Source organism: Ursus maritimus, unplaced genomic scaffold, assembly GCF_017311325.1.
Source record: "Ursus maritimus isolate PB19 unplaced genomic scaffold, ASM1731132v1 scaffold_20, whole genome shotgun sequence".
Lineage (NCBI taxonomy): Eukaryota > Metazoa > Chordata > Mammalia > Carnivora > Ursidae > Ursus > Ursus maritimus.
Window position 1 is genome coordinate 21,669,571 of NW_024424453.1, and position 20,698 is coordinate 21,690,268.

At 35.8% G+C, this 20,698-nt stretch overlaps 1 protein-coding gene across 2 annotated transcripts in view; it reads right to left on the reverse strand.

Moving 5' to 3' along the window:
• RASA2 (RAS p21 protein activator 2) overlaps positions 1 to 20,698 on the reverse strand; it is a 117,388-nt gene that overhangs the window by 57,322 nt on the left and 39,368 nt on the right. For both annotated transcript variants that reach the window (XM_040636735.1, XM_040636734.1), the window contains exon 5: positions 14,623 to 14,699. In XM_040636735.1, the coding sequence (XP_040492669.1) occupies positions 14,623 to 14,699 (77 nt within the window). The remainder of the gene's footprint in view (positions 1 to 14,622; positions 14,700 to 20,698) is intronic.

The window sequence follows — 20,698 nt, forward strand, 5'->3', positions numbered from 1 at the left end:
AAAAAATCACTCATCATTATCAAGTGGGATTTATTCCTGGAATGCAAAGGAGGTTTAATATTCATAAATCTACACTAGCATATCAAGAAGAGAAAGGATGAAAACCACATGGTCATTTCAACAGATGCAGAAAAAGCATTTGACAAAGTACAACATACGTGCATGATAAAAAGTAAGTTTAGAGGGAACATACCTCAACATAATAAAGGCCTTATATGAAAAACCCACAGCTAACATCATCCTTAACGTGGGAAAAACTGAGAGGTTTCCCTCTAAGATCAGAGACAAGACAAGAATATCCACTCTCATCACTTTTATTCAACATAATACTGGAAGTCCTAGCCACAGCAATCAGAAAACAAAAAGAAATCAAAGGCATTCAAATTTGGTAAGGAAGAAGTAAAACTTTCGTTATTTGCAGATGACATGATACTGTATATAGAAAACCCTAAAAACTCCACCAAAAAACTAGAACTTCTAAATGAATTCAGTAAGGTTGCAGGATACAAAATCAATATAGAGAAATTCATTGCGTTTCTATACACTAACAATGAAACAGCAGAAAGAGAAATTAAGAAAAAAATCCCATTTACAACGTGCCAAAAATAATAGAATACCTAGGAATAAACATAGTCAAAGAGGTAGAAGATCTGTACTCTGAAAATTATAATACACTGATAAAAGAATTTGAAGATGACAGAAACAAATGGAAAGATAATCCATGCTTATGGATTGGGAGAATATTGCTAAAATGTCCGTACTACCCAAAGCAATCTACACGCTTAATGCAATCCCTTTCAAAACAACAATAGCTTTGTTCACAGAACTAGAATAAATAATCCTAAAATTTGTACGGAACCACAAAAGACCCCAAATAGCCAAATCGATTTTGAAAACAAAGAACAAAACTGAAGGTAGCGCAATCCCAGGTTTCAAGATATATTACGTATCTGTAGTAATCAAAACAGGAGAGTACTGGCACAAAAAAAAGACATATAAATCAATGGAACAGAATAGAGAGCCCAGAAATAAACCCATGATTATATGATCAATTAATCTCTGACAAAGGAAGCAAGGATATGAAATGGGAAAAAGACAGTCTCTTCAACAAATGGTGTTGGGAAAACTGGACAGCTACATGCAAAAGAATGAAACTGGACCACTTTCTCTTATATACAAAAAAACCTCAAAATGGATTAAGGACATAAATGTGACATCTGAAGTCATAAAAATTCTAGAGAAGAGCACAGGCAGTAATTTCTCTGCACTGGCTACAGCAACATTTTTCTATATAAGTCTCCTCAGGTAAAGGAAACAAAAGCAAAAATAAAATATTAGGACTATATCAAAATAAAAAGCACAACAAAGGAAGCAACCAACAAAACTAAAAGACAAGCTACTGAATAGGAGAATATATTTGCAAATGATATATCCAATAAAGGGTTCGTATCCAAAATACAAAAAGAATTTATATAACTCAACACCCAAAACACAAGTAATCCAATTTAAAAATGGGCAGAAGACGTGCACAGACATTTCTCCAAATAAAACATGCAGATGGCCAACAGACTCATGAAAAGATGCTCAATATTACTCATCATCAGGGAAATACAAATCAAAACCACACTGAGGTATCACCTCACATTAGTCAGAATGGCTAGTATAAAAAACACAAGAAACAAGAAGCACTGGCAAGGATGTGGAGAAAAAGGAACCCTCCCGTGCTGCTGGTGAGAATGCAAACTGTTGCAGCCACTATGAAAAACAGGATGGAGCTTCCTCAAAAATATAAAAATAGAATTAACATTTGATCCAGTAATTCTTCTACTGGGTATTTACCCAAAGAATACGAAAACACTAATTTGAAAAGATATATGCACATTCCTTATGTTTACTGCAGCATTATTTACAATAGCCAAATTATGGAAGCAACCCAGGTGTCTATCAATAGATGAATGGATAAAAAGGAAGTGTGTATATACACACTCACACACACACACACACACACACACACACACACACAGAGTAGAATATTACTAAGCCATAAAAAAAGTATGAAATCTTGCCATTTGCAACAACATGGATGGATCAATCTAGAGGATATTATGCTAAGTGAAACAAATCAGTCAGAGAAAGGCAAATACCATATGATTTCACTCATAAGAGGAATTTAAAAAACAAAACAAAGAATCAAAAAAACAGACTCTTAACTATAGAGAACAAACTGATGGTTACCAGAGGGGAGGCGGGTGGGGGGATGTGTGAAATAGGTAAAGGGGATTAAGAGTACACTTATCATAATGAGCAATGAAAAATGTACAGAATTGATGAATCACTATATTGTACACCCAAAACCAATATTAACACTGTGTTAATTATACTAGAATTTAAAAATAATAAATTTTAAAAACTATATTCATATGTTCATGTATTCATATGTTCATATATTGTATATCCCTATAGAGATACAAGAAACATTAAAAGTTGGAACTCTATAGAGATGAAAAACACAACGTCTGACATGAAAAAACACAGAGTGGATTAACGAAAGATTGGATATGGCAGAAGAAAAGATAAACAAACAGGAAGACAGAGCAATAAACACATTAATTGATATGTAAATGGTCTAAACACAATTAAAAAGCAGAGGTTCTGGTTAAAAGAATGGGAAAATACATACTAACACTAATCAAAAGGAAGCTGATTCTATGGATAACAACCCAAATTCTCATCAGTAAGGGTCTGGCTGAATAACTGATAGTAAATCTATATGGTGGAATTACATGTAGTTGTGAAAAAGAGTAAGGTAAATTTCTATTCTCTAATTAACTGTGATATGGAGGATAGAGGGTTGGGAATGAGTGTGACACTTCTCCAAACATACCTCATGTAAGTTCTAACTTTGGAAACATAAGAAACTTGTATATTTCAAAAGTAAAATTAAACTTAATCCTAAAAATAAAAAACAACTCTGATTATGTTAATATTGTCAGGGATTAAGATTTCCAATATAAGAGGAAAGAGATACAGTGTAAAATCAAAGTTAGGTTAAAAATTTTATAATACTAAATTTAAATTAGAAAAGAAGGAAGGAAGGAAAGAAACAGAGAGAAAGAAAGAAAAACAGCCAAAAGAAAGAAAGAAAGAAAGAAAGAAAGAAAGAAAGAAAGAAAGAGAAAGAAAGAAAGAAAGAAAGAAAGAAAGAAAGAGCGAGCAAGTGAGCCAGCCTGTCAGCCAGAGAGGCTATATTAATATCAAGCAAAGTAGATTTCACAACAAAGAATACTCCCAGGGATAAAGAGGGTCATTTTATAATAGTGAAGAATTCAATTTATTAAGAAGTTATAACAATCCTAAATGTTAAACTCTTAACATTAGAGCTACAAAATAAATGAAGCAAAAACTGATAGAACTACAAAGAGAAATAGACAAATTCACAAATAGAGATAGCAACACCCCCTCTCAAAAACTGATAAAGCAATTAAGAATGAAAGTTAAATAAGACTGTCAACCAACCTGACACAATTAACATTTACTAAAAATACTCTATCTAGGGGCGCCTGGGTGGCTCTGTCGGTTAAGTGTCTGCCTTTGGCTCCGGTCATCATCCCAGGGTCCTGGGATTGAGCCTAATATCAGGCTCCCTACTTAGTGGGGAGTCTGCTTCTCCCTCTCCCTCTCCTTCTGCCCCTGCTCATGTGTTCTCTCTCCCGCTCACTCTCTCTCAAATAAATAAATAAAATCTTAAAAAAAACAAAACAAAAACCTCTTTCCACCCAAAGCAGAAAACACATACTTTCCAAATGCACTTGGAACATGTACCAAGATTATGTGACACTTTGTGGCCAAAAAAGCAAGTCTTGGCAAATTGAGAAGTATTCAGACCATACAAAATATGTTGACAACAGAATTAAATTAGAAATCAACAGGAAGAAGATATCAGGAAAATCCTCAAATACTTGGAAACAAAGTAACTCATGGATATATATCCATATATATATAAATAATCCATGGGTTGAAGAATAATACAAAACTATAAAATATTTTGAATTGCATTAAAATGAAAACCCAGCATATCAAAATTTGAAGGATACAGTTAAAGCAGTACTCAGAAGAAGAAAATGGATAGCACTAAAAACCTCCATTAGGAAAGAAGAAAGGTTTTCAGTCACTGTCTTCAGCCTCCATCACAAGAAACTTAAAAGGAAAACAAATTAAACCTAAAGTAAACAAAAACAGAATGGGAATCAAAATAAAAAACAAAACATACAAAAATCAATGAAATCAAAAGCCACTCTTTAAGGTCATTAAAATTGATAAACTCTAGATAGACTGATTAGGAAAAACAGAGTACAGACGCATATTACCAACATTAGGAATGAGTGACATGACATCACTACAAAGTCCACAGACATTAAAAGAATAAAAAGGAGTAACTTGAACAACTTTACACCAAACAACTGGACAAATCAGAATAGATGGTCAAATTTCTTAAAAGATACAAATTACCAAAGATTACTTTTAAAAAATCTAAATAGCTATGTATCTCTTTAAAAAACCCTAAATTTCTGGTTATAAAACTTTCCCACCAAAAAAAACAAAACAAAAACACTTTAGGCCCAGAAGGCTTTGCTGGTGAATTCTTAAACTATTCATGTAAAAAATAAATTATATTAATTATGTACAAAAAAACCCCAGAAAATTGGGGGGAAAAGAAAAAGTGAGAGAGAATACTTCCCAATTCACTCAATGAAGCCATTATTCCCAATTCCAAAACCAAAGACATTATAAGAAAACTACAGACCAACATCCTTCATAAACATAGATACAAAAAACCTTAACGAAATTTTAGCAAATCAAAGCCAACAACATACAACAATGACAATACAACATGACCAAGTGGAGGTTGGTTTAACTTTAAAAATCAACAAAATTCCCCATATTAACAGATGAAAACAGAAAAAGGATAAGATCATTTGAATACCCATCCCTGATAAACATTCTCAGCAAATCAGGAACAGAGGGGAACTTTCTCAACCTGATAAACAACAGCTAACATCATACTTAATGGCAAAAAAACTGAATGCTTTCCCCCTAAGATAAGGAATAAGACAAAGACGTTTGCTCTCACTTCTTCTATTCAACATCGTACTGGAGGTTCTAGCCTGTGTAATCAGGCAAGAAACAGAAATAAGAGGTATCCAGACTGAAGAAGTACAACTGTCTACTCACAGATGACATGATCACCTATACAAAATCCTATGGAGTCTATAAACAAGCTAGAACAAATCAGTGAATGTAACAAGGCTGCAGAATACAAACTATTTTTTTTTTTTAATTTCTATATACTAGTGACAAACAACCATATATTCAACTTGTTTTTCTCTCTTCACCCTCCCCCCGCACCAGGTTCTTTCCCTCAGTCTTTTTCTCTAATATAATAATCACTGCCGGGACTTCATGTCACCCAGAACCTATTTAATTTTTCTGTTTGTCTTTCCAAATGTTTTGACCTCCCTTTCACTCCTCATCCTACTGAAATCTACTTTTTCTACATTCATCATTCTATGGAAACTCTCCTCATTTAAGTCCCCTGAGTGTCAAATGCTATCCATATTTTTCAGGGCTTTTCTTACTAGATTTCTTGGCTGCATGCAATATTTCTGATCACTCCCTCCTTCCTTAAAGCCTTCTTTCTTGGTTTCCTTGGCCTTCACTCGAATAATTTTTCTCATATTACCTGTCTCCCTCATGTTTTCCTCTCATGCTATTCTACTTCTACTGCTGAATCTGTTCTCAGTCGGCTGCTCTCTTTGCACTATATAACCTCCCTCTAGGGCTGTTTTTATCACATCTATTCTTATGGCTACAACTACCATCAACTTTACATTCTATATGAGATCTCACCACAGAGTTTAAGATTTTTATATTCAAATGCCCGATGGAAATCCCTACCTAAATGTCCAAGAACGGCTAAAACTCAACTCTTCACCATCTCTTATTAAAGGAGCTCCTCCTCTAGAATTTTCTCTTTGTTGTAAACACCACCACCCACCCAGTAACACAATCTAGAAATCTAGGAGCCACACTTAGATTCATTCTCTCTTCTTCCTCACTATCTGTATCTAATCAGTAAGTTTTAGTGATGCTACTCTTTATTTCTTCATTTGTCCTCTTCTCTCATTTCTGTAACAACTGTTCGGGTGCAGAATCCATCATCTCTCACTTGGATCACCTAATAACTTTCAAATTCACCTCCCAGTTTCTACACTTACTGCTGTCACAAATCTGATCTTTCACAAATTCTGTCCATATTACTCTATTGTCTACAATTTTTCAAGAGTTCCATGAGCTCTTATAAGTTTCATAAGTTCATATGGGACGTACGAGCCTCCAAGATCTGGCTCCAGCCTATCTCACCAGTATCTAACCAATCTTTGAGCTTCATATGCTCAGCAACATCAAACCGCTTTTAATTATTCTCCCTCCCTCCTCACCATGTTTCTTCTTCCATACTTTTGCCTATATTGTTCTTTCCTTCTGGAAAAAAAAAAACTCACTTTTTCTAGGCAAACTACTTTCTATTCATCCTTTAAGAAGACAAATGTTACCTTTTTTCATTTAGTTGTTTCAAAGAGTTAGTTAGCGCCTATTAGTGCCAGGCTCTGGAGGTGATGAAGTGAGTAAGACAAACATGTTCCTGCTCTCATGGAGCTTAGAGTCTATTTGAAATAACAGGTAACAAGCAATAAAGAAAAAAATAATTAGAAATAGTGGCAAGTGCTATTAAGAAAAAAAGAATAGGGTGCCCTATTTTAAAATAAGTGATGCTTAAGCTGAAACTTAAGGATGAGAAAGAACAAGCTAGAAGAATGGGCATGCCAGGCAAAAAAGCACAGCAGATGTGGATCTCTGAACAGGAAGAGTATGTCATATTTGAGGAATTGAGAGAAGGCCAGTGAACATATGAACAACAGGAAGCGTACCAGAAGATGAAATCTGACAGGCAGGCAGCATCAGAACATGGGAGGATCTTATGGGCCAAGTTAAAGGGCTTGGGTCTTATCCTAAATGCAATAGGAATCACTAAGTGTTTCATCAGGGGAATGACATGACCTAATTTATGTTTTAAAAGACTGCTCTGAGTTGGTATGGAGAGAATGGACTGCAGAGTAGAAGGCCAGCTAAGACTATCAAAATAGTAAAGGTAACAAATGGTTGCTGGTTTGAAGATGTCAATAGATATTAAAAATTAGAAAAGTCAAGAAATATTTCATATAATCAATAAGAAAGGGACCCAGTGTGTGGGTGCAGAAAGGAGAAAAGATTTTAAACGACTCTCAGATTTCTGGCTTAGGTAATTAGGTCCATGGTGGTTCCAACTGTTAAGGCTATGGGGAGGAACTGTACAGATATGACAGTCAATGCTTCAGTTTCAAATGTGTTAAATTTGCAAAGTTGTGAGACATCAAAGCAAAAATGCCAAAAAGGCAGGTGGATGTGTGAGTGCAGAGCTCAGAAAAAAGACCTGAGTTAAATGCACAAGATAGAGACAATTTTTTTAACTTTTATTTTCAATTTTTTTAACTTATTTTGAAATAAATTTGTGACTTCCAAAAACTTGCAAAATAGGGGCGCCTGGGTGGCACAACAGTTAAGTGTCTGCCTTCGGCTCAGGGCGTGAACCTGGCGTTATGAGATCGAGCCCCACATCAGGCTCCTCCGCTATGAGCCTGCTTCTTCCTCTCCCACTCCCCCTGCTTGTGTTCCCTCTCTCACTGGCTGTCTCTATCTCTGTTGAATAAATAAAATCTTAAAAAAAAAAACAAAACAAAAAAAACAAAAAAAAAAAACTTGCAAAATAATATATACAGTTCCTATATACCCATCACATAGTATTAACATTTTATTTAACCAGAGGAAAACTACAGAAACAGGAAAATAACATTGATACAATGTTAGTTAATGATAATATTAATTAATCTTATGGACTTGACTCAAATTTTGCCCATGTCCTTTTTCTGGTCTAGGATGCAATATAGGATCTCACATTGCATTTAGTTGTCATATCTTCTTAGTCTCTTTTATCCTACAACACTTCCTTAGTTTTTCTTCTTCAACCCATGATCTTGCCAGTACTATCCAGTTCTTTTGTAGAATATTCCCTAATTTGAATTTGAAGTTTCCTCTTGATTAGACTGAAATTATGCATATTGGTTTCCTTCTCAATACTAGATGTCTCATTACCAGTGATATTAACTTGCGTCACACAGGTTAAGTTGGTATCTACCACACATCTCATGGGGAGAGTTTTTGAGAGTATGCAAATATGCTGTTTGTCTTCATACTTATGCCCACTTATTTAGCATTCATAGATGATTTATCCCTGCACTAATTATTACTGTAGTATGCCAATGTTGATTTCCTATTTCCATCATTTGTCCTACATTCATTAATTAGAATTCTACTAAGGAAAAAGTAATACTTTCTCCCCAACGTGTTTATGTATCAGCATTGGCTCGTGGATATTTTATTATATAGCATTGCCTCATGGACTTATTCTTTAATTTTCATTATTTATTTTGATGCTCAAATTGTCCCAGTTTGGTTACTTGGAGCTCTTTCAAGTTGGCTTCAATGTCCTTTCTACATGCCATTATTATTATGATTATGATTATTATTAGTACTTTCTTACTTTCTGATTCCACAGATGCTCTGAGCTCATCTTGTATTTTTTTTCCATGTTCAAGTCCTGAGTCAGCCAATGCTTAAAAAAAAAAATTCAGGTTCTTTTTATTGGAGAAGCTCTAATACTGTAGCCATTTGCCACATGCAGCTTTTTAATTTAAATTAATTAAAATTGGACAAAATTAAAAATTCAATTCTTTAGCTGTACTGGCCATAGTTTAAGTTTTCAATAGCCACATATGACTAGTGGCTACCATATTGGACAGTTAAGTTATAAAACATTTTCATCATCACAAAAAGATCTACTGTACAGTACTAACTGGAGAATGATATTTAAAAACCAAGGTATGGATGCTATGTTCACTGCTACTGGGCTGACATTGCTTCTAGGCCTTCTGTGTGAACAGAGCTAGTGTACACGCACACATTCAAACAACCCTGTATCTATTAGACGATTTTACTTTGAGAAGTCTGCCTTCAAAGGAGAACAGAGAAATGCGCACAGCAGCTGGGAGAGTGGGGTGGATATGAGGTCTGAGGAGGCTTGCCTTTTAGGATAGGAGATCCTAGAACATGACTTACACGTTGATGAGAAAAATCTAAGAGAGAAGGTGAAGCTGATGAAACAGAAGGAGGAATAATTGAAGGAGCAAAGTCCGTGAGTGGGGGAAATAGATGGAATCCAGAGCTCAGACAGAAGAATTCACCCCCAATAAGAGAAGGGGCACCTCCTCTACTATAACATAAGGACAAAAAGATGGATGTCGATACAGGTTTGCAGATTTAGAATCAGGAAAATGTGACCAATTTATAGTCTGTAGCAATGGAGGCTCTCACAGGTGTTACTAGAGAAGCACAGTAAAACTCCACGGAAGTTTTAAGTACCCATGCAAGGTCTGTGATCAAGAATTTAAAGTAAAATCAGTCTGTGATTTTGTCCAGCAATAATCAGGTACAGACTGAAAGCAGAGGAAAAAAATGAGTTCCTTCATAGTAGGATTGTTCCAGATAAATGAGATGGATGACGAAAAAAGCAAGGAAGTTAGGGAACTTGCAAGAAAAAATGATTACAGTGATAGATCAGGGAAAACGACCCAGAGGGAAGTGAAAAATAAAAGCAGGTAAGAATGTGGTAAAGATCGATGGACAGAAGTCTTAGTGAAACTTAAGAAATGCTGCGGTGGGGAGCTTCCAGGTCTGGAGGATAGTAGTAAATGCTAGGGTATGAACCTTTCCACACATTATCCCCCAGCTGTGAGTTCAGCAAGTGGCACAAAGAAAACAACACATAAAACTGAGCCTGCAGCATTACTACAGAAGAGAGAATACCATGGAATTAAAATACTTCTAAAAGTTGAGAAATCAATGATAAATTCCACAAAATTGCTACTGGAGCTCTGCTACTGCAGGCCAATGAGTATGGACCATGGAGGTTTAAGTGAAAAAGAGAAAGAAGGAAAGAATACAAACCACCATATGCCCATATAAAGATCTACTTGTGAACATTTGTAGCAGCTTTCTTTATAATAGCCTCAAACTGGAAACAATTCAAACATCCATCAACTGGTGAATAAACAAACGGAATACTACTTGTGAAAGAAAAAAAACTGGTTTCCAGTTCCAAGTCAAGATGGAGTAGTTGCATGCCTCCCTAGACCTCCCACCAAGTATAACTAAAAATCTTGGGCATTAAATATATAACGAACATAAGAAAACTCTGAAAAGTGAAGAGAAGCAAACCAATTAGAGATCTTGGAACCCAAGGGAAGACATGGGAGTGAATTCCCTGGGCTTTTCTCTAGCAATCAGACTGATTGCTACATGCACACCTGTGGGCATGGACAAAAAATGCCCTAAGAAAAAGCCAGCTCTCTCTAGCCAAAGGACAAGGAACTGGGCAGCTTAGCAAGACAGAAAACATTTTTAGATGATAAAAAAACCACTTACTCTAATCAAACAACATGAAAAACACTGTGGCTCCACCCAAACCTCCATCAACAAAGACCAAAGGCTGAGGAGAGAGCCTCGACTTCCACCTTTGGCAAGCTGTAAGAAGCCCCTTCCCCCAGTGGTGTTAGTAGAGACCACCAGAGGAACCTCGATTTTCATCCCCCCTGGTAACAATGAGGCACTCCTTCCCCTTCATGCCAGGGTGATGTCAGAGGAGGCTGAGCAGGAAGGCAATACCTTCACCACCTATAGTAACTACTAAATCCTCTCAACCATCATGTCAGTAGAGGCCACAATGGAGCAGTAACGAGGCACTCCTCCCCACCCCAGCCAGAGTGGCCACATGAGAGGACTACGAGGCGCCTACACTACCACTCCCATTCAGCAATAATAAGGAACTCTTCTCACTCTTCCCCCCAGAGGTATCAGCAGAGGTTGAGTCAGGAACCTGGATTTCTATGTGTACCTGACAGTAATGAACAGGCACTCTTCTCTATTCACCAGCAGAGTGTCAAAGAGTCTGGCTAAAACAGAATACTTATATAAGATCCAGAGTCTCATAACATAATACCCAAAACGTCCAGAGTAAAACTGAAAACCATTCATCATACCAAAACACCAATCTTCAACTTTAAATGAAAAACAAACAAACAAACAAAACAAAACAAAAAAACACCACCAAAACAAAACAAAAAACCCAAAACCAAAAAAAAAAAAAGAAAAAAAGAAAGAAAGAAAGAAAAAAAAGAAAAGGAATCAGCAGATGACAACACTGAGATAACATGGATGTTGGAATTATCTGGCAAAGATGTAAAAGCAGCCAACATAAAAATGATTCAATGAGCATTTACAAACACAACTGAAATAAATGAAAGGAAAAGTTTCAGCAAAAAAATAGAAAGTCATCAAAGATATAAAAGATATGAAGAAGAACCAAATGGAAATTTTGACACTTAAAACCAAAATAAGAAACTTGATACATGGGCTCAACAGCAGAATGGAGGGGACAGAGGAAATAATCAGTGAGCTTAAAAGATAGAACAACAGAAATTACCCAACATGAACAGAGAAAACAGACTGGGGGGGGGGGGAGAGCAGAGCCTCAGGGAACTACAGGACTATAATAGAACATCTAACATTAATGTCATTTAAATCTCAAGAGGAGAGGAGAAAGATGGCAGGGCTGATAAAAGTATTAGAAGAAATAACGGCTGAAAATTTCCCAAATTTGGCAAAAGACATAAACATACAGATTCAAGAAGCTGATTGAACACCAAACAGGATAAACCCAAAGAAATCTATGCCAAAATACTTCATAGTCAAACTGAAACACATAGAAGACCAAAGACAAAACCTCTTGAAAGCAGCCAGGGAGAAAAAGCACATTACCTGCCCAGGAAAACGATTACAATGAACTAAAAAACCATAAAGACCAGAAGGAAGTGACATATTTTTCATGTGCTGAAAAAAAAAGAGCTGTCAATGAAGAATTCTATATCCAGTTAAAATATCCTTCAGGAATAAAGAAAAGAAATCAAGACATTCTCAGATAAAGGAAAACTAAAAGAATGTGTCACTTATAAACCTACCCTAAAAGAACGGTAAAAGGAAATTCTCTAAACATAAAACAGTGATAAAAGAAGGAATCTTAAAAAATCAATAGAAAGAGAAAAAAAGCAAAGAGCAAAAATATGGGTAAATACAATGAACTTAGTCTTCCCTTCTTTTCTAATTTTTCTAAATCGTGTTAGATGGCTGAAGCAAAAATTGTTAACACTGATGTGGTTCTCAACGTACCCAGTGAAAATATTTAAGACAACTATATTACAAATGGTGGAGGGTAAAGGGACTTAAAAGAAGGTAAGGTTTCTACACTTTATTCTAACCAGTAAAATGGCAATATCAGTAGACTACGGTAAGTTATACATGTACAATGTAATACCTAAAACACCACCAAAAACCGTACCTAGAAAAACTATACAAAGAGATATACTATAGATAGAAAAACAGTACAGATAAATCAAAATGGAATTCTAAAACTATGTTCAAGGAACCCAGAGGAAAAAGAAAACAGGTAAAAAGTAAAATAGAGAACAGAAAACAACCCAAAAAATGGCAGATTTAAGCTTAATACATCAGTAATTACATTAAAAGTAAATGCTATAAATTCACTAAATAAAAGACAGACTGGCAAAGTGGATTTTAAAAAGTGACACCTAACTATATTCTGTCTATAAGAAATTACACACAACTGGATGGATCTGATTGAAAAAAGCCTATCTCAAAAGGTCACATATGATAAGACTCTATTTACATAATGTTCTTGAAATGACAAAATTATAGCTCTGGAAGCAGCTCAGAGGTTGCCAAAGGTTACAGATAGTAGTGGGGGAAGGAGTGGGTGTGACTATAATAGTATGGTAGCATAAGGGAGATCTTTATGGTGATAGAACAGTTCTGTATCTTGATTGCGGTGGTTACCACAAATCTACATATATGATAAAAGATATATAATATGCTAGACAGTGCACAATGTCAATTTCCTGGTTTTTATATTGTATTATAGTTATATAAGATGTAACCACTGAAGGATACTGAGTGAAAGGTACATAGGACCTCTCCATACTTTGCAATTTCTTATAAATCTATGATTACCTCAAAAGAAAAAAGTTAAAAAAAAAAAAAAAACCAAAACTGTCAGAATTCAAATCCAGACTACTACTTCTTGAAGGAATTTGGGCTTATTTAACCAATCTGTGCATTGTTTTGTCATACAACAGTATCTATACCAAGTTATGACAAGAAGTAAATTAACACCTAAAAAAAGATGACTACTGATATGTGCAGCAATGTGGATGAATCTCAGAAGCATTATGCTAAATGAAAGAAGCCACTCACAAAAGCCTCCATATTACATGAATCGTTCACACGACATTTTGGAAAAGGCAAAAATACAGGGACCAAAATCAGCTCATGGTTTCTTGGTGCTGAGTGTAGGGAGAGAGGACTAAAACATATCACTGAGTAAGGCCTCTTTGTAGAGTTTTGACTTCTGAAGTCATGCTAATATTCTCATATTAAAAAAATAAAAGTAAACAACAAGGATGGGGGGGAACCATTTAAGTGTCTGCAAACAAACCAAAACAAACCAACTATTTCAAATGTTGTAACATAACCAAAGTGAGCAAGGGAGGGAATGGTGGAAGGCACTAATCCAAACACTTAAACTATATGTTCTGTCTGGAGGAAAAATACTACAAACAAATCTTGAGCTGTTTCTAGTAGGTATATCCAAGTTGAGAAACATTAAAAAAAAGTAACTGGCCTGTATTCTTCAAAAATCTCAATAACACGAAGGATAAAGAAAAGCTAAAAATTATTACTGGTTAAGGAGATTAAAGAGACGTATAAACTAAATGTAATACATGATCTTGGACTGGATCCTTTCTTGCAAAGAAAAAAATATCTTAAAGTATATTACTGGACTGGGCTTGGAAATCTGTATTTCCAGAGCAGTTAGAAGATTAGAGTCTGAGCCACAAAAAATGACTCGAGGGCAAAAGAGGAATTTTAAAGTAGGTAAGAATCGATACTGCTACATCCCAAGGTAGCCATTTAGTTTTAGTCCCAGGGTTCCTAATGCTCAGCTCTGTGGTATCAGAGTCTCTAGAAGCCCTCTACCAGGAAGCCTTTCCAACTCCATCCTGCCAGGGAGTTAGATATGCTTAGCCGGGATCATGTAACAGCCTACTGCGTATCTCTACCATCTAACCCACATTTACTACATAAGGTTGAATGAATTAATGACCTATCATAACCTGAGTACAGTAGGTATGAGAGGACAAATTGGAAATCAATTTAATAAAGGAATGACACAGCAGAGTTTCATTTCTCAAAAAAAGTTTCTGAAGTATATAAAATAAGGTGTTGTCTTAAGATTCAAAGAATACATGATGGAGACTTCCATAAAAGAAATATGCTTACTGTACAACAAGCTGCTGGCACACAGTTCCATTCTCTGTTATCAGTTCATTCAGTTTTAATTCAAGGTGAACTTTACCCTATAATGAGAAAAAAAAAAATGGTCTACTTTACTGACGAAATATTAACGGTAAGTACTTTTTCAGATGGTACCAATAATATTTAATTGTTCACTAACTAAATTTTAGTGATCCCTACCACATGGCTTTGCCCACATTAAGTACTTATTAAATGACTAATAACCAACAATGTAGATCTAGAAGTCAAATGCTTGTATCAGACTTGGTGCTCCAAACTAAGAATTTAATTCCCAGTTCAAAAAGTATTTATGAATCTCAATTACCATGGATAAAAAAAAAAAGACAGCATTTATGTTTTAGGAAACTTTGAAATGAAAGCAGATTATAAAATATAGATTTGTTTTCCAGAAAAGATAAATCATCAATAAGAACAGAGGCAGTATCATTAAAGGTCAAGAGAAATCATACAATTCTAAAACAATAAAACTAAATTAAAGCTAGTAAGATGCAATTTGTCAACATTTTTCTGAAAATTAAAGATTTATGGAATATCTACTATATTTTAGTAGGCACTGTAGGACTAGGTAGGAATCAACAGATGTATAAGACACAATCACTGCTTATAAGAAGCTCACAGTCTAGCGGGGAGACAATAAAGATAGATAACAATATACGACCAAGAGCACTGATGAAAAAATGGGATACTGAACATAAGTAAGTACTTTCTTCAATAACTATCAATAAAAGGATTTTAAAAAAATTCAGTAGTATAGGGGCGCCTGGGTGGCTCAGTTGTTAAGCATCTGCCTTCGGCTCAGGGCGTGATCCTGGCGTTCTGGGATCGAGCCCCACATGAGACTCCTACACTGGGAGGCTGCTTCTTCCTCTCCCACTCCCCCTGCTTGTGTTCCCTCTCTCACTGGGTGTCTGTCAAATAAATAAATAAAATCTTAAAAAAAAAAATTCAGCAGTATAAATTTAAAGCAAACTATAAACGTCTCATGAAACAAAGGTTTAGGAATAATATAATCTAGAGCTTGATAGTTACACCCTGCGAGTGGTGATGAGCAATTCTAAACTGGTTATGAGCAATTCTAAAGTGGTTAAGATCAGTCCTGGATTACCTCCACCCAGTTGACAAGACAAATTCCCACAGTGGAGATTTCAGGGGTGTGATGTCTAGGGGCTGAGACATAAGTAATTTCATCAGAAGTAGGAAAGTTCATTATCAAGTCACTGTTCCTCTTTGGAATAACCCCTATCAGACATTCTTTCACAGGAATCTAACCTGAATCAGCCTCACTATTTTGGGGGAGGGGAGTTTGCTCTATGAGAGTGAATTTGATGTCCACTAACTACAAAGCTCGGGGTTAGATGGATACTAAGTTATTGACTGATGGATCTCAATGCAAAAGTCTGCATGAGAAAGCTAAACTCTAAAGAAACAAAGGCAACAGTAGTAGCAAAATTGGCTATTAGGTGGAACTGGAACTAAATTAAGCAAATTTTCCACTAAAAATCCAGGCACAAGTATTTATAAAATAGGTCTTTCATTAATCCTGTTTTAATACTCACTACCCCTACTATTTCAGAGTGACCCGGAAGAGGTCCATGATATGTAGTAATTTTTAATATTACACAACTGTATTTTTTAATCACCTTTGCTGTCAGGCCAGCATATGCGTGTCACTTGCCTAGTGAGTGGGCCTAGCCAACTGCATCAACATTTACATCTCAAAGCAGTTTTACTATTTTAACATGTATGCATTTTATGGTAGAAATTGTATGCTAACAGGGCACTCCCAACTGTCTCTTAGGAAATGTCTAGGATCTACTCTATCTCTAAAACAACAGAAACTGTTAAAATAGAGTAGAAGTATAATAATTGCATTCACAACTAAAAATCACAGCACTGTGGGGCGCCTGGGTGGCACAGCGGTTAAGCGTCTGTCTTCGGCTCAGGGCGTGATCCCAGCGTTATGGGATCGAGCCCCACATCAGGCTCCTCTGCTATGAGCCTGCTTCTTCCTCTCCCACTCCCCCTGCTTGTGTTCCCTCTCTCGCTGGCTGTCTCTATCTCTGTTGAATAAATTAATAAAATCTTTAAAAAAATAAAAAATAAAAAATAAACAGGTAGGGCAGAGGCCATATTAAAAACAACAACCATAAAACAATCAATAACTTATGGCATGATCCAGAAATTCAAGATAAGCTTGTTGGTAAAGACTTATTAACTAAGTAATTACATCAGAAGACATGACTGACAGCACATCTAGATTTACTGCTTGTACAAGTTGTGTGAGACAGACAGCCTTAATTAATCAGAGTACCAACTTCTCCATGTTAGAGATATGGTTTAATCAGTCTTATGTGAAGGCATGCTCTTTATCACAGCAGCTAAGAACTAAAGAAAGGAAAAATATTTCAAGTTTGTTGTGAGTCGTAGCTAACAACGTGGCTGCAAATCACTGAAGCCAAAAGAGAATGTATACATAGAGGCACCAACACAAAACAAATTAACTTCATTTGTGTGGCAAAGAATAGTAGAAAGAGCACCAAGTGAAGTAGGATGAAAACCACAACGAGAAACTAAGGCACGGAATGCTTCAAAAAGGAGTAGTCAGGATTTGAAAAGCTCCTGAAAGACCATGTAAGAGGAGGACTGAAAAATGTCCACCAGACTTATTAACACAATGTCATGGGTAACATTAGTGAGAGCCCTTTGTGTTCTCCCTCTGGCCCATTGTGGGGTATGAAGGCAGACCAGAGTGGGTTCAGAAGAGAATGTTTCAAGCCACAGGGAGTAACTATAAATCAAAAGTAAAAAAAGAACAGAAAAAAAAAAGTGCAGAAAAACTCACTCACGAAATATTAATAATATACTGAATGTTTGAAAAAAAACTGAAAATAACATTATTAACAGCAATAACAAAGCATCTGGGAAACAATACAAGAGGTTTGCTGTTCTTTACAATTTTCAACTGTTTTGGTATAAAATCCATCTTACTACTATTGGGATCTTTTCAATTCAAGGCTAAATTACGTTTCTGCATGTTACTTGCCTACAACTTCAGAACTAAAGGGAATCCTATACACTGAAGTTCTCATTTCAAAGACGAAGAGCCTCAGTCAACAACAGGTTAGCAACTGTTTGGGGTACAAATGGCAATTAGTAGTAGGGCTAGGAAATTAAACATCTTCCCCTCTGAAGCAGAAATGCCAATCATTTCCTCTACCTAAACCCCTTTCTTAGGGGTCATGTCTACCCAAAGCCCCAAAAAGGACTGCTCTACAGTGACTTTATGACCCCCTCCCACAACCATACCAATTAGAATGCCGTAGACTTCTGATTCTTGTTGGGCCAAATTCTCTAAATTGTGGCAGAGAACTAAATCAGATCTCAAAAAGTGAGCACTTACATGGTCATGTAAACTCAAAGGCTGATGTGGGCATTTTTTTAGCTGTCAACAAGAGATTAGAGAGAAGCAGAAGCGAGAAACATGTAATCTCATCAGATGTACAAAAAGAATACAAGGGAATCTCATCATTAGTATTTTTTTTCCTTTCATTTTGCAAAGTAAATAGTATTAAAATGAGAGGGCAAGACAGAGAGAAAATATTAACTATTCATTTTACAAAATGAGAGGGAAAGGAAAAAACAGTATTTAAACACTGAGCATTATTTCTCAATGAGCACAAGGAGCATATGAGTAGGAACAAATGAATCTGCATCTCAGCTCCCAAGTGCCCCTGTAGTATCTATGACTGCACTGAATGGAAGTCCACAGTCTAAAAATACAATATATATTTTTTATTTGCCATGGTCCCAAATACAAGTCAACTATTTTACGTAGTGATCAACCAGAAACAAACAAACCCCCAATATTTTCGTATACTTTATGAGAAATTAAAATCTTTGCAAAAACAATTTTGACTCTGTGAACTGTATCTAGTTTATTATTGTAAGAACCCAACCTCCACTTCAGAGGCAGTAAATGCCTGACAACTTCCAGCTCTCACTGGCCATACTGAAGTTCCTGTAATTAGACTCCAAGAAGTTCCCCAGGAACTTTCAAATGCCCCTCCCTCTTTCTTTGAGCTAATTTGAGTAGGCTTCTGTTCCTTATGCTCACATGTTCCCTCCTAATAATCTGTTGAAGGCTTTTCATGACCAAAAGTACAAAGAGTGAAAAGCAGTAAAGCACCGTGATTAGGAATTTTAGAATCAGACTAAATCTCTATTGGAACCATGGTTCCATCACCTTTAGTTCTGATTTTGGAGCTGTCATTTAACCTCTTTGAATCCATTTTCTATATTTGTAAAATGGGGGTAATGCTACCTACACCTCATAATGCTTTTCTGAAGATTAAATGAGAAAATAAATATTAAGTACATAATACTGTGCTTGGTATGTACCGTTTAATCACTAACAGTAATTATTAGGTGGAATTCCTACTGAACTCAATCCTTTTCATAGCTTTCTCCTATGGCTCCATCAATTGCTCTTATTTCCATGATATTTTTGTAAAATTTTATAAACTTTATGCAAGAACAAATTTATTAACAAAGTAGGATTTTTATGAATCATAGGCTTCTTCTTCTACCTTTTCTAGGCTGACAAAGTTAATTTAGTATTCCCAGATCAGGTTTGGGGCCAAACAATACTTCCAATAGTACCATATTAATCTGAAAGGTGTTCTGTATGCCTCCCACCCACTAAAGTACTGTTCCTTCTAAAATGTATTTTATTTTATCTTTTTTTAAAGATTTTATTTATTTATGTGACAGAGAGACAGCCAGAGAGAGAGGGAACACAGCAGGGAAGTGGGAGAGGAAGAAGCAGGCTCCCAGCGGAGGAGCCCGATGTGGGACTCGATCCCGGAAAGCCGGGATCACGCCCTGAGCCGAAGGCAGACGCTTAACGACTGCGCTACCCAGGCGCCCCTCTAAAATGTATTTTAAAGAATTAGATCTTACTAATTAAGCATCATTTAAGCAGAAGACCTATAAAGGTTAATAACTCATGGTCATGAAAATCACTCATAACAAATAAAAAACGCTGACATTATCTCTAACAATTAAATGTTATTTCCAGAATTTTTATGATTCAGAGATGAGTTTTACATACACCACTAAATAAAAGCTTGTTCTCCAGTACTAATCTCCAATACCATCTCCAAGAATTACACAGAGTATTTTAGAGAGATTTCTACTTGTTTAGAATTGGGGGCCTTAAATACTTTAGTAAATTTATATCTATATTTATATTTTTATTGGAACTTCAAAAAACTACATCTTAAAATGATCCTCAAATTTCATTTTACACCAAATTCTCAAAGCCTTTTCTTATCTTGCTTTTTGTTAAAACAATTAAAAAGGAAAACTGATACTTTAAAACTTTCCTATCTGCCTTTTGGTAAAGTTACATTATGAAAATGGAAAGGTCCACCTGAGTGACCGCTGGTAGACAGGTATTTTACATTTGTGTAGCAAGTGACAGCTTTCACAACAGTGTTAAAGACATTTCACTTAATTCTCGCAATCGTATGAGTCAACACGGCAACTTTTATCCCCATTTTGTAGAAATAAAATTCAAGGTCAGTGAAGTAACCACATATGAAAATTAGGACCTAAATTTTCTGACTTCTTGTGTAAAATCTTTTCCATTTCGTCACACTGCCTCTCACCTGGGTAGTACATGATAGTGGCTAAGTGGGATCTGAATGAGGGTTAATGCCAAATGGAAAGAAAAGAGCATTAAAATGAGGTCGAGTGAATAAGACAGGAAAAGTTTCAATTATATTTTGTACTTACAAAGGGGTTTTATATACAAGTACTTAAGTTTTTGAGAATTTAATCAAAGAGAATGCTTGAGAGGTTATGAGGAAACAGAGACACAGACACTTTATTTGCAAATATCTGTGGGTGTATATGCAGCACTTTTTTCTTGTCTTAAACGTCTGTTTGAGTCACAGTGGTAAATTATAACTTCTTTGAGAGAGGAAGAATTCTGCTTGCAGTATGTCCTCGGGTTTCACAATTGTTTCACAATCCTTAC